Raw genomic sequence first — 13,224 nt, 5'->3', positions numbered from 1 at the left:
GTTTTGACACCGTCTTCTTTTTCCCTTTCTTTTCTTCCTCCCTCCCTTCTCTACTTCCTTCCTTCCTCTCTCCTTCCCCTTCCTTCTTCCCTTACCTCTCCCCTACTCCTCTCTTCCTCCTGTCCTTCCTGCATTCTCCCTTCCTCTCCTTTTCCCTTCCATCATCCTCTCCTCACCTCTGTCTTCCTTCCCCCCTCTTCCTCTCCTCCTTTCTTTTTTTTTTTAATTTTTATTTTAAACACATAAACACATCAACAAAAACAGACAAATGACTTAAAACAACATAGGAACAAGAAGTTCCATCGTATATCATACAGCAGTTCCGTATCGGTTTCTTTGCAATTAGTGTTTTCCCTTCTACACATTTCTATCTTGCGTTCATAATCTCCTTATTCGTTATCCGTTTTTATGTACAATTCTATATTTATTTATACTTAGCTATTTATAACCAAATATTGTTTACCTATATTGTGCTTTATATTCTTACTGTCATTTATTCTCTTACATATAATTATAGGTATACATTCACATAGTTATTCTTTTTCTTTGCCATTCTTATACTTTTGTTATTCCATTTAAAAGGTTATAATGTACAGTTTGAGTTGCTTTGTTTACCATCCTTAGCACCTGTTGTAACACCACCTTATTTTCCCTTTCCTCCTCTCTTTTTCTATTGTTGTAGGTCTCTCTTCCAGGTCTTTCTCTTTTATTTTCTTGAGGTGGTATTTCCGCAAACCCCAAAACAGTTAAATTTCTCCTCGGTTCTAAGTTGATTCTCTCCTGGATTAGCTTCCATCCTTTGCTTCTTGTTCTGCTTTTGGGAGTTTTGGAGAATAGCTTGACCTCCTCGCTTCTTTGGGGCAGCCCCTCGAATATCAGAGGGGAGAAAGCAGGAAACGTAGAAAAATGGGGGTATTCCCTACCCCAACTGCCCATAAACGTTAGGATTCTAGGCACAGACTTCCCTTCCCTCCAGTCCTCACCCTGTGGCTGGTTCCTCCAGAAGTCCAAACAATGAATCAAATCCAGGGGTTGGGTCAGTGGCTCTTCACATTCCCACGCCCTATGACCTTCCTGCAGAATTGGAACCCAAGACAGGAGCTGGTCTGGGGTACCTCACTTCCTTACGGTCAAGCCCCATCCATCTGCCAAAAGTTAAAAGAATTGGGCAGACCTCAGAAAGGGGTTTTGATTGCTAGTCTTGTGGCAAAGTAGGAGCAGAGTAACAGAATAACTGAGTTTGAAGGGACCTTGGAGGTCTTCTAGTCCAGCCCCCTGCTCAGGCAGGAAACCCTACACCATTCCAGACAAATGGTTATCCGTTATCTCTTCTTCAAAGCTTCCCAGTGTTGGAGCATTTACAGCTTCTGGAGGCAATTTATTCCACGGATTAATTGTTCTCACTGTCAGGAAATTTCTCCAAATTGTTTCTCTCCTCAGTTAGTTTTTTCTTCTGTGTTCAGGCGCTTTGCAGAATAGGTGGACTCCCCCTCCCCAAAAGCAATGACCCCACGTGGTTGCATTGTCTGCAGGCAAGGATGGGTGGGTGGGTGGGTTGGTGGGTAGCTGCCACCCCCCCTCGTACCTGCGTTCCTTCAGCCACTCTGGCAGGTCCAATAAACTCATCTTCATTCCGTTTGGTGCTGAGTCAAAGAAAGGGAATGTTGGTCTGGGGGTGATGGGATGATGATTCAAACTTTGGGATCAAAGCCTGTAGGAATGCCGGGAAGGAGGGGTGGGGTGGGTGCGTGGGAGGGAGGGTCTGGCCTCTTCCAAGCCAGCTAAACTGAAGAACAGCAGAAGGAGAGGGGTGAAGAGTGGCTGCTTCCGGTCCTGTTTTTGCTTTAAAACTGGTTAAGTGTCGCCTCTCTCTCTCTCTCTCTCTCTCTCTCCTCTTTCTCTCTCATCTATCATCTCCCGCCATTTCACTATAATCTATCATTTCTCTCTCACACACACTCTCTATCATCTCTCTCTCTTCTTTCTCTCTCATCTATCATCTCTTTCTCTTCTCTCTCTCATCTCTTTCTCACTCTCTCTCACTCTCACTCAACTATCATCTCTCTCTTCTTTCTCTCATCTCATCTCTTTCCCTCTCGTTCTCCCTCTCTCCCTCTCTATAATTTATCATCTTTCTCTTCTTTCTCCATCTCTCATCTCTTTCTCTCTCTCTCCCTCTCTTATCTCTCTCTTTCTCTCATCTATCATCTCCCCCCTCACTATAATCTATCACCTCTCCCTTCTCTCTCTCTCTCACTCTCTATCATCCATCATCTCTCCTTTCTTTCTCTCTTTCTCTCATCTATCTCTTCTCTCTCTCATCTCTCATCTCTTTCTCTCTCTTTCTCTCTCTTTCTCTCTCTTTCTCTCTCTTTCTCCTCTCTTTCTCTCTCTTTCTCTCTCTCCCTCTCTTATCTCTCTTTCACTCTTTCTCTCATCTATCATCCCGCTCTCACTATAATCTATGACCTCTCTCTTCTCTCTCTCTCTCTCTCTCACTCTCTATCATCCATCATCTCTCTTCTTTCTTCCTCTCTTTCTCTCATCTATCTCTCTTCTCTCATCTCTCATCTCTTTCTCTCTCTCTTTTTCTCTCTCTCTTATCTCTCTTTCTCTCTTTCTCTCATCTATCTCACCCCCTCACTAAAATCTATCACCTCTCTCTTCTCTCTCTCTCTGTCTCTCACTCTCTATCATCCATCATCTCTCTCCTTTCTTCCTCTCTTTCTCTCATCTCTCTTCTCTCTTTCTCTCATCTCTCATCTCTTTCTCTCTCTTTCTCTCTCTCTCCCTCTCTTATCTCTCTTTTACTCTTTCTCTCATCTATCATCCCCCTCCTCTCACTATAATCTATCACCTCTCTCTTCTCTCTTTTTCTCTCTCTCTTTCTCTCTCTCTCTCTCTCTCTGTCTCTCTCTCTCTCTCTCTCTCTCTCTCTGTGTTTCCTGAGTGGAGATTTCTGGGAGTTGAATTCCAGCCATTTCGTGGGCTTCAGCTTGGAGGAGGCTGGTCTTCGGGATGGGTGGAGGGATAGCAAACAGAAGGGACTAGCATCTTGGACCATCCTGCCCAGGATGAGCATCAGAGATGGTTCAAAGGTATCCTGACATTAAAAAAATAAAGCCAGGAGTCCGAAATCAATGCCACCCAATCTTCTGGAAAGTGATAAGGCACTGCCTACCGCCTCCTCTTCCCCTTATTCCTTTCTTCTCCTCCTTCCCTTCCCTTTTCCCCTTCTCTTTCTCCTCCCACCTCCTCCTCCTCCTTTCCTTTCTTCTTCCCTCCTTTCCTTTTCCTTTGCTTGGAAGAGGTTTCGCTTCTCATCCAATTCCACCAACCGTTCTTCGTATGTTTTAGCCTCCAGCCCCCTAATCCTCTTGGTTGCTCTTCTCTTCTCTCTTCCCAGAGTCTCCACATCTTTTTTTTAATAAAGCGGTGACCGAAATTGGATGCCGTATTCCAAGCGAGGCTCATGCTTCTCTCTTTCTCTCATCTTTTTCTCACTCTCTCTCACTCTCTCTCATCTCTCATCTCTCTCTTCTTTCTCTCATCTCATCTCTTTCCCTCTCGTTCTCCCTCTCTCCCTCTCTATCATCTATCATCTTTCTCTTCTATCTCTCATCTCTCTCTCTCTCTCTCTCTCTCTCTCTCCCTCTCTTATCTCTCTCTCTCTCTCTTTCTCTCATCTATCATCTCCCCCTCTCACTATAATCTATTGTCCACTAGGACTCCAAGATCCCCTCTTGCAGTTTCCAAGTCAGATTTCACCCACCTGTACCTGTACATTTGGTTTTTCTTGCCTAGTTACTCCTATAAGAAGCAAGACAAAGAACTGGAAATGGACAGGGCCAAAAAATTTTAAAAAATAAACTTTAAAAAAATATCCTGTATACCAGGACATCTGTTTTCTGCCAGCTGCTGGGAATGCTTGCCCGTTGCTGACTCAATCTGTGCAGAAATGATGTGGTCAGAAAGTGGACTAGACATCTCAATCCCACGGGTCCTTTCCTGTTTTCAGCATTTGTGGCGTCTGGCTCTCTCCCAGCGGGCATGCCACTCAAATATTTGCCCCCTCTCTTGCTTCATCGGTGCCCGCTCTTTGGCCAGGTGGCTGTCAGTGCCCACCGGTTTGACCCGGCCCTTGCAGGAACGGTACGATCGGGACAAGAACATCCATTGTGGTGCTGCTTATTGTTAAATCTGGGCTAGGCTCCAAGCCACACAGCAGCGTGTTCAAAGAATTGGCTACTGCGGGAAAAACCTAAACCAGGGCTGGCTAACTTTGGCAAGGTTCAAACTTGTGGACTTCAACTCCCAGGATTCTCCAGCCAGCTGTTAAGTGAATCGTTACAGTTAGTAAGTTACAGAGGTGGGTTTCGGCTGGTTCGGGTGAACCGGTAATGGTGGCGCTGGGAGACTCTGCCCACCCGCCTGGATGTGTCAGCAAATATTTGTAAAAGCTTGTTTTTAAAAATTTTCAATAAAAAAAAGAAATGCAAGTAGAAAAAATAAATAAAAGCGTTACTCTTAAAAGTATTTCAAGTCGGTCACAATCAATTCACCTTTTTCTCTTCTTCCTCTTAGGGCTGAACCATAGCTCCTCCTTCTCGTGCGAAGCCCACAACGCCAAGGGAGTCAGCACATCCCGAACTGCGGCGGTGACAGGTGAGAGACCAGAAAGGGTGTGCAAAATCCCTTTGGAGGGACCCTAGTGCAAATGATCGGTGTAAACAGGTGTGTGTGGGAACTGCCCAACGGGAGTTAAAAGTACCATTTAAGGCGCACGTATTACGGATATTTAGCTAGGATAGGACATGAGGGTTTAACGTTAATGCAGGATTCTATAAATAAGTAAATGAAATGCCAGTATGTGGTTATGTATTAAATCCTGGTATATTTTATGATGAAGGGCGTTTAAATAATCATAGTCAAATAAAAGTGGAGGTGTGATGATGGTAATATAATAAGTATCCGAGTTAAGATATTAAGAGTTAATATGAATTATATTTGATGACGGTGGAAGAGATGCACGAAAGCCTTTTGCAACCATCGGATACACTTTCTACGGGATGTAAAGAAGGAGGATTTGTATGTTTGTTTTGAAAATAAAAATATATATTTTTTAAAAAGGCGCACGTTTTTAAACACTGCAAATCGCTGTTTTTTGGGGTGGCACCGATAAGGAGTTTGCTCCCCATCCTTCGGGCTCTTATTATATTTAATGGCAACGTTACGACTTAATATGTAGAGATTCTCCTTCATTCATGCATGGCTGCCTGGGGAATTCTGGGAGTTGAAGTCCACAAGTCTTAAAGTTCCCAAGTTTGGACTCTCCCCCCCCCCTGGTTTAAAGCAATGGGGGTCTCGGTATTGATTGACAGGTGACAATTGATAATTATCTTCTCTCCGTAGTGTTACCTGGACAGCCACATGACTTAACCTTCGCCCATCGAAGTGACCACAGCCTGGATGTGATGTGGGAGCCTGGTTTTAGTGGCGCCTATGCGCAGGAGTTCTGCACCATCCAGGTAACACCACAGCCCGGCGAAGAAGAAACGAACAGTTTACGAAACAAGGTTTTATGGTAGAACGGATGCCCCTTCTGTTCAGATCCAAAAACAGGTTACAGGTAGCCTTAACCACAGTTCATTCAAAGTTACAGCGGCTGAGGAAAGTGACTTAGCACTGATGATGTTACCTAGTTGGGTGATGAAACGTCCTCAGGGAAACGAGCAAGCTCAGAGAGCACCAGGGACCCCACAGTCCTCCGCCCCCTCCCCCTCTTTCCCCCTCCCCTCCTCTTTCTGCTCATCCCCACAGATCCCACTCCCTTCTACCACTGATGATGTTACCTAGCTGGCTCATGAAATGTCTGCAAGAAAGCCACCAAGCTCAGAGAGCACCAAGCAAGGGCACCTCATTTTAACCCTGAGCTACAAATATTCTCCATTATTGGCGACGTATGCCCATTTCCCACACTTACGACCATTGCAGCATCCACGTGGTCAAAATCCAAACGTTTAGCAACTGACTCATAGTTATGACGAGTCCCGGGGGTCACGTGATTCCCCTTTCGCGACCTTCTAACAAGCAGAGTCAGCGGGGAAGCCAGATTCACTTCACAACCGGGTTACCGACGTAACCACTGCAGTGATTCACCTAACAACAAGAAAGGTCGTAAAACAGGGCAAAACTCACTTAACAACCGTCTCACTTAGCAACATAAATTTTGGGGGCTACCTATATTCTACCTCCCTTTCAGCATTCATGAGCCGAGGGGGCGCAGTGGTTAGAGTGCAGTACTGCAGGCTACTTCGGCTGACTGCTAACTGCAGTTCAGCGGTTCAAATCTCAACAGGCTCAGGGTTGATTCAGCCCTCTGTCCTTCCGAGGTCGCTAAAATGAGGACCCGGATTGTTGGGGACAAGAGACTGACTCTGTAAGCCGCTTAGAGAGGGCTGTGAAGCACTGTGAAGCAGTATATAAGTCCAAGTGCATTCCTTCCTTCCTTCCTTCCTTCCTTCCTTCCTTCCTTCCTTCCTTCCTTCCTTTCCTTCCTTCCTTCCTTCCTTCCTTCCTTCCTTCCTTCCTTCCTTCCTTCCTTCCTTCTTTCCTTAATGCAATATTGCAGGCTAACTCTGCCCACTGCCAGCAGTTCGATCCTGACTGGCTCAAGGTTGACTCAGCCTTTCCATCCTTCCAAGGGGGGTAAAATGAGGACCCAGATTGTTGGAGGCAAGAGGCTGACTCCGTAAACCGCTTAGAGAGGGCTGTAAAGGTTTGTGAAGTGGTATATAAGTTTAAGTGCTCTTGCTCTTCCTTCCTTCCTCCCTCCCTCCCTCCCATCCATCTCTCCTTCTTTCCTTCTTTCCTTCCTTCCTTCCTACCTTCCATCCATCTCTCCTTCCTTCCTTCTTTCCTTCTTTCCTTCCTTCCTACCTTCCATCCATCTCTCCTTCCTTCCTTCTTTCCTTAATGCAATATTGCAGGCTAACTCTGCCCACTGCCAGCAGTTCGATCCTGACTGGCTCAAGGTTGACTCAGCCTTTCCATCCTTCCGAGGGGGGTAAAACGAGGACCCAGATTGTTGGAGGCAAGAGGCTGACTCCGTAAACCGCTTAGAAAGGGCTGTTAAGCGGAATATAAGTCTAAGGGCAATTGCCCTCCGAGGGAACTTGCTTTATTTTTAGAAGCGATTTCCTGCCAAAGTGTGTTTCCTCCGGACGTTGGCTTACTCATCCAACGATGATTCTTTCTCCCCCCACCCTGCCCCCCTCGCCAGCTGAATGAAATGTGACAAACCCCCACGTCCCCCCCCCATCCCATCCCAAGGATGGGGAAGTGAAATTCATGAGAAAGAGGTTTTCGAGAGCCAAGAATGAAAACTGATAGTTAAAAGGGGGTATTTCCAACGTGGGTTCGTTTTCACACAGGAGGGGAAAAGCATTTGCACTGGGAGTTGCAGTTTTCGGAAGAAACGCAGCCTCAGCAGGGGAAAAAAAAAAAAGAGGAATATGGACCAAAAGAAAAAAAAAGGAAACCCCCCCACCCCGAGAAATATATGAGGCAGGGGTCAACAATCCGCTGCTTTCCACTGCAACCTCTTCTCCTTCGGAGGCTCTTCCCACATTCCCGAGAAAACGGCATGGGAATCTGGCCGAAGAACACGGATTTGCAGAGGGCAATTTGCATTTTTGCAAAACTAAAGGTTGCACCTTGTTTTCCACTTCAGAATGGTGTGAAAGTTTATGTCCAGCACCTTGTAATGTCACTCTTCTACCTCAAAATCTGAGCCCGGATTTTGAGAATTAAAACGGGTTGCTCGGTTCCAAAAAAGGCAAGGAATTTAACTCCGGGGTCAAATTCTTTCTTGTTTTCTTTAGTGGAACGCCTTGATTCGTTTCAAATGTTTAAAGAATAAAGAAAAAAAACTAGAAAGAAAGGGGGGGGGAAAAGGGGGGGGGAGAATGGAGTGGGTGAAGAATAAAACGTCATAAATGCAGCTAGTCCTCAGCATGCAACCCAAAGTAGGGCCAGAATTTCTGCTGCTAAGCAAGGTGGTTGTTAAGTGAGTTCAGGCCCGCTAGTACAACCTTTGTGGTCACGGCTATGAAGCGAATTGCTGCAGTTGTTAAGTGAATCACAGAGCAGTCATTAAGTGAATCCAGCTTCCCCCATAGAAAGCCAGATGAGAAGGTCGCAAAAGGGGTATCACATGACCCTGCAACCATCATAAGTACATGCCAGTTGCTAAGCATGTGAATTTTGAGCATGTGATGGTGGTGATGCCGGAACAGTCATAAGTGTGACTGTTCACTTTTTCCAGAGCCGTTGTAAGTTTGAACAGTCACTAAATGAATGGCTGTAAGTCCTGAATCACCTCTGAAGAATCTCCCTAGACTTCAGAAAAAATCCATTATTTCATAATAATAACATTGAATAGATTTTCTGAGCAATAGGATTCCCGTCTTCCTTTCTCCCCCTTAAAATGATCTCCCTGCAGTTTGGGACCAAGATCAAACCCAACGATCAGGCTGTAGAATGGAATGGAATAGAAATAAAACTAGAATGCAATGGAATAGACTAGAATAAGAATGAAACAATAATAGACTAGAATAAGAATGAAACTATAATAGACTAGAATACGAATGAAACAATAATAGCATAAAATAGAATAAGAATAAAAGAATAGAATGAGAATAAAAAAATAGAATAGAATAAAAGAAAACAATAATAGAATAGGGTTTAGAATGGAATGGAATAGAAATAAAACTAGAATCCAATGGAATAGACTAGAATAAGAATGAAACAATAATAGAATAAAATAGAATAAGAATAAAATAATAATAGAATATAATAGAATAAAATAAAATAATAGAGTAGAATAAGAATAAAACAATAATAGAATAGAAAGAATGAGAATAAAACAATAATAGAATAAAAGAATAAGAATAAAAGAAGAATAGAATAAAATAAACTAAAACAATATTAGCATAAAAGAATAAGAATAAAAGAAGAATAGAATAAGAATAAAAGAAGAATAGAAGAGAATAAAAGAAAAGAATAAAAGAATAAAAGAAAAGAAAACAATAATAGAATAGAGTTTAGAATGGAATGGAATAGAAATAAAACTAGAATGCAATGTAATAGATTAGAATAAGAATGAAACAATAATAGAATAAAATAGAATAAGAATAAAATAATAATAGAATATAATAGAATAAAATAAAATAATAATAGAATAAAAAGAATGAGAATAAAACAATAATGGCATAAAATAGAATAAGAATAAAAGAAGAATAGAAGAGAATAGAATAAAACAATAATAGAATAAAAGAAAAGAAAACAATAATAGAATAAAAGAAAAGAAAACAATAATAGAATAAGGTTTAGAATGGAATGGAATAGAAATAAAACTAGAAAACAATGGAATAGAATAGAATAACACAATAGTAGAATAAAATAAAATAATAATAAAATAAAATAAAATAAGAATAAAACAAGAATAGAATAATATAAAACAAAACAATAATTGAATAAAATAAAATAAACCAGAATAGAATAAAATAGAATAAGAATAAAGCAATAATAGAATAGAATAATAGAATAGAATAAAAATAGAATAAGAATAAAACAAGAATAGAAAAAGAAATAGAATCAGAGCTGGAAGGGACTTTTGATCCAAGCCAGAATCATTCCTGGCATCTTCCCTGTTTGGGGGTCCATCCTCACCTGCTTATGCTCTCCTTTCTCCCAGGCTATGCCCTCCGATGAAGATCTGAGCAACGTTTCCGACGAGCTGTATAACCGCAAGATCCGCGTCCCGCCTTTCAGCCACACGCTGGACGGCCTGGCCGCCTTCACCACCTACCACGTGCGCGTGGCCTGCCATTCCACCGAGGGCCATTCGCCCTGGACCCACTGGGTGGCTATGGACACCTTGGAAGGGGGTAAGAGGAGGGGCGGGAGAAATAGGGACAGATGAGGCGCCAAGACCCCAGCCCCCTGACTTTGAATGGTCCCCAGTCATAAATTGAGGGCTACCTGTAGACAATAATGGCCTCTTCCTTCTTTTACAGGGGGGCTCAAGTGACGACATTTCCAGATAGTCCTCAACTTACAACAGTTCATTTAGGGACCATTTGATGTTAGAATGGCAATGAAAAACATGACTTGTGGCCGTTTTTTCACACTTACGACCGTTGAGGCATCCCCATGGTCATGTGATCAAAGTTCAGATGCTTATTTATGACGGCCGCCGTGTTCCCGGGAGTCATGTGGTTTCCCCTTTAGCGACCTTCTGACAAGCCAAGTCAATGGGGGAAACCAGATTCACTTCACAAACATGTTACTAGTTTAACCCCGGCTTAGTAACTGCAGTGATGCACTTAACAATGGGACAAAACTCTTCTTCACAACTGTCTCGTTTAGCAACAGAAAATTTAGGCTCAATTATGTTCGTAAGTTGAGGACTACCTTTTTATTATTTTATTTTATTATTCATTTTATTTTATTATTTTATTATTTTATTATTTTATTATTTTATTATTTTATTATTTTATTATTTTATTATTCTATTATTTTATTATTTTATTATTTTATTATTTTATTATTTTATTATTTTATTATTTTATTATTTTATTATTTTATTATTTTATTATTTTATTTTATTATTTTATTATTTTATTATTTTATTATTTTATTTTATTTATTTTATTATTTTATTTTATTTATTTTATTATATTTATTATATTTATTATTTTATTTATTTGATTTATTTGATTTATTTGATTTATTTTATTTATTTTATTTATTTTATTTATTTTATTTTATTTTATTTTATTTTATTTATTTTATTATTTTATTATTTTATTATTTGATTTATTTGATTTATTTGATTTATTTGATTTATTTATTTTATTTATTTTATTTATTTTATTTATTTTATTTATTTTATTTATTTTATTTATTTTATTTATTTTATTTATTTTATTTATTTTATTTATTTTATTTTTATTTATTTTATTTATTTTATTTATTTTATTTTTATTTATTTTATTTTATTTATTTATTTATTTATTTTATTTTATTTCATTATTTTATTTTATTTTATTATTTATTTGCTTGATTTCTACAGCAACCCATCTTAGCAAACGACTCTGGGCAGCTCACAATTCAAACCTTCATATTACGATTAAAATTAAAACAACAACATTAAAAACAATTTTAAAAAAAGCAATCCAAAGGATTCAAACAGTAAAAAGCAAACAAACATTACAACGCCTAATTCGTTGTTGTACACACAAAAGCCTCCTTCCGTGGTGCATAAATCGTTTCTCCCACAGCGCCTGCAACCGCACCGGAGGACGTCGTGGCCATTCAGAACAGCAGCTACACCACCATCCAGTGGGCACAACCGCGGGGCAGCCTCAACGGGATTCTTCGGGGGTACAAGCTGGTTTCCAAAGTGGGGATTCGCCTGAGGTGAGTACGGTGCACCCGCAGGCCATCCAACTCCTGAGCATCCTGGCCCAGCGTGCTGTACCCCAGTGTTCCCCAACCACGGGAACCGGTTCTGTGGAGAGAGGTTTTCGGTGGACCAGAAGGGGTGTGGTTACGCATTCTGCCTGCATCCCAGAGATGGGATTTCGCTTGTTTACATGGCCCAGTTTCTGGCATGCCGTGGCACGTGGCTGGTCCATGGACCGGAGGTTGGGGGCCCTTGCTGTACCCTATTCCAATCCCCAGCTGAAAGTTTACCGATCGTCCTTGTCTTACAGACATTTGTTTAGCGACATTCCAACAGCACTGACTTTCAGCTGGTCCTGGCCTTAGGACTGTGGCAGCAGCAACTCCACAGTCACGTGACCAAAGTTCTCTTCCCTCTCAAGGTGATCGTGGACGTGGGAATGACCAACGAGACCGTTTTGTCTCTGAACTCAAGTGTACAGAACTTGACAGTCCGGATTGCGGCTTACACCAGTGCCGGAGACGGACCCTGGAGCGAAGCCATCATGATCCTCTCCTCGGAAACAGGTGAGAAATGGGAGACTACCTGGTGGGCCGTCACCTTGGGTGGTTGTGATGCAGGGGGACCATCTGGCTCTTCGTTTCTGCTCTGTTCCTTGTGGCTTGGAACGTTACAGAGTTCTAGAGCAGAAGGCAATTATGGAGTCTGGTTTCAAATGTGGGTCTGGTGAGTCCTACAAGATCAAAGTTTTGCTCTAACTGAGGCAATGGGGGTCAAGAGTGACTGTCCACCCATCCACCCACCCACCCACCCACCTATCCATGCATGCATGCATTCATCCTTCCTTCCACTCATCCTCCCACCCATGCATGCATCCATCCACCCATCCAATCATTGATCCATCCACCCATCCAATCATCAATCCATGCACCCATCCAATCATTGATCCATCCATCCAATCATTAATCCATCCGTTCAATCATTGATCCATCCATCCAATCATTGATCCATCCACCCATCCAATCATTGATCCCTCACTCATCCAATCATTGATACATCCACCCATCCAATCATCAATCCATCCACCCATCCAATCATTGATCCATCCATCCAATCATTGATCCATCCACCCATCCAATCATTGATCCATCCACCCATCCAATCATTGATCCATCCACCCATCCAATCATTGATCCATCCACGCATCCAATCATTGATCCATCCATGCATCCACCCAACCACCCATCCATCCAATCATTGATCCATCCATGCATCCACCCAACCACCCATCCATCCAATCATTGATCCATCCAATCAATGATTAAATGCAGCACTGCAGGCTACTGCTAGATCAGCAGTTCAGCGGTTCAAATCTCACCGGCTCAGGGTTGACTCAGCCTTCCATCCTTCCGAGGTGGGTAAAATGAGGACCCAGATTGTTGGGGGCAATATGCTGACTCTCTGTAAACCGCTTAGAGAGGGCTGAAAGCCCTATGAAGCGGTATATAAGTCTACTGCTATTGATCCATCCATGCATCCATCCTTTCTTCCACCCACCCACCCATCCATCCACCCAATCATTGATCCATCCATCCAATCATTGATCCCTCACTCATCCAATCATTGATCCATCCACCCATCCAATCATTGATCCATCCACCCATCCAATCATTGATCCATCCACCCATCCAATCATTGATCCATCCATGCATCCACCCAACCACCCATCCATCCAATCATTGATCCATCCACCC

The 13,224-nt window shown here is 42.0% G+C and overlaps 1 protein-coding gene across 1 annotated transcript in view; it reads left to right on the top strand.

Annotated features, from left to right (window-relative positions):
- The window catches only part of AXL (AXL receptor tyrosine kinase), a 66,723-nt gene that overhangs the window by 26,322 nt on the left and 27,177 nt on the right, over positions 1–13,224 (top strand). Inside the window, 6 exon segments of the mRNA XM_087728161.1 lie at positions 4,585–4,665; positions 5,413–5,528; positions 9,758–9,950; positions 11,346–11,459; positions 11,462–11,484; positions 11,892–12,036. Coding sequence (XP_087584287.1) covers positions 4,585–4,665; positions 5,413–5,528; positions 9,758–9,950; positions 11,346–11,459; positions 11,462–11,484; positions 11,892–12,036 — 672 coding nt within the window.

This window comes from Thamnophis sirtalis, unplaced genomic scaffold (assembly GCF_051295495.1).
Source record: "Thamnophis sirtalis isolate CommonGarterSnake01/CBP01778 unplaced genomic scaffold, rThaSir2_p1.2 scaffold_13, whole genome shotgun sequence".
In the NCBI taxonomy this organism is placed as follows: domain Eukaryota; kingdom Metazoa; phylum Chordata; class Lepidosauria; order Squamata; family Natricidae; genus Thamnophis; species Thamnophis sirtalis.
Note: the sequence above shows the minus strand (reverse complement) of the source record. Positions and strands in the feature narration are given on the sequence as shown.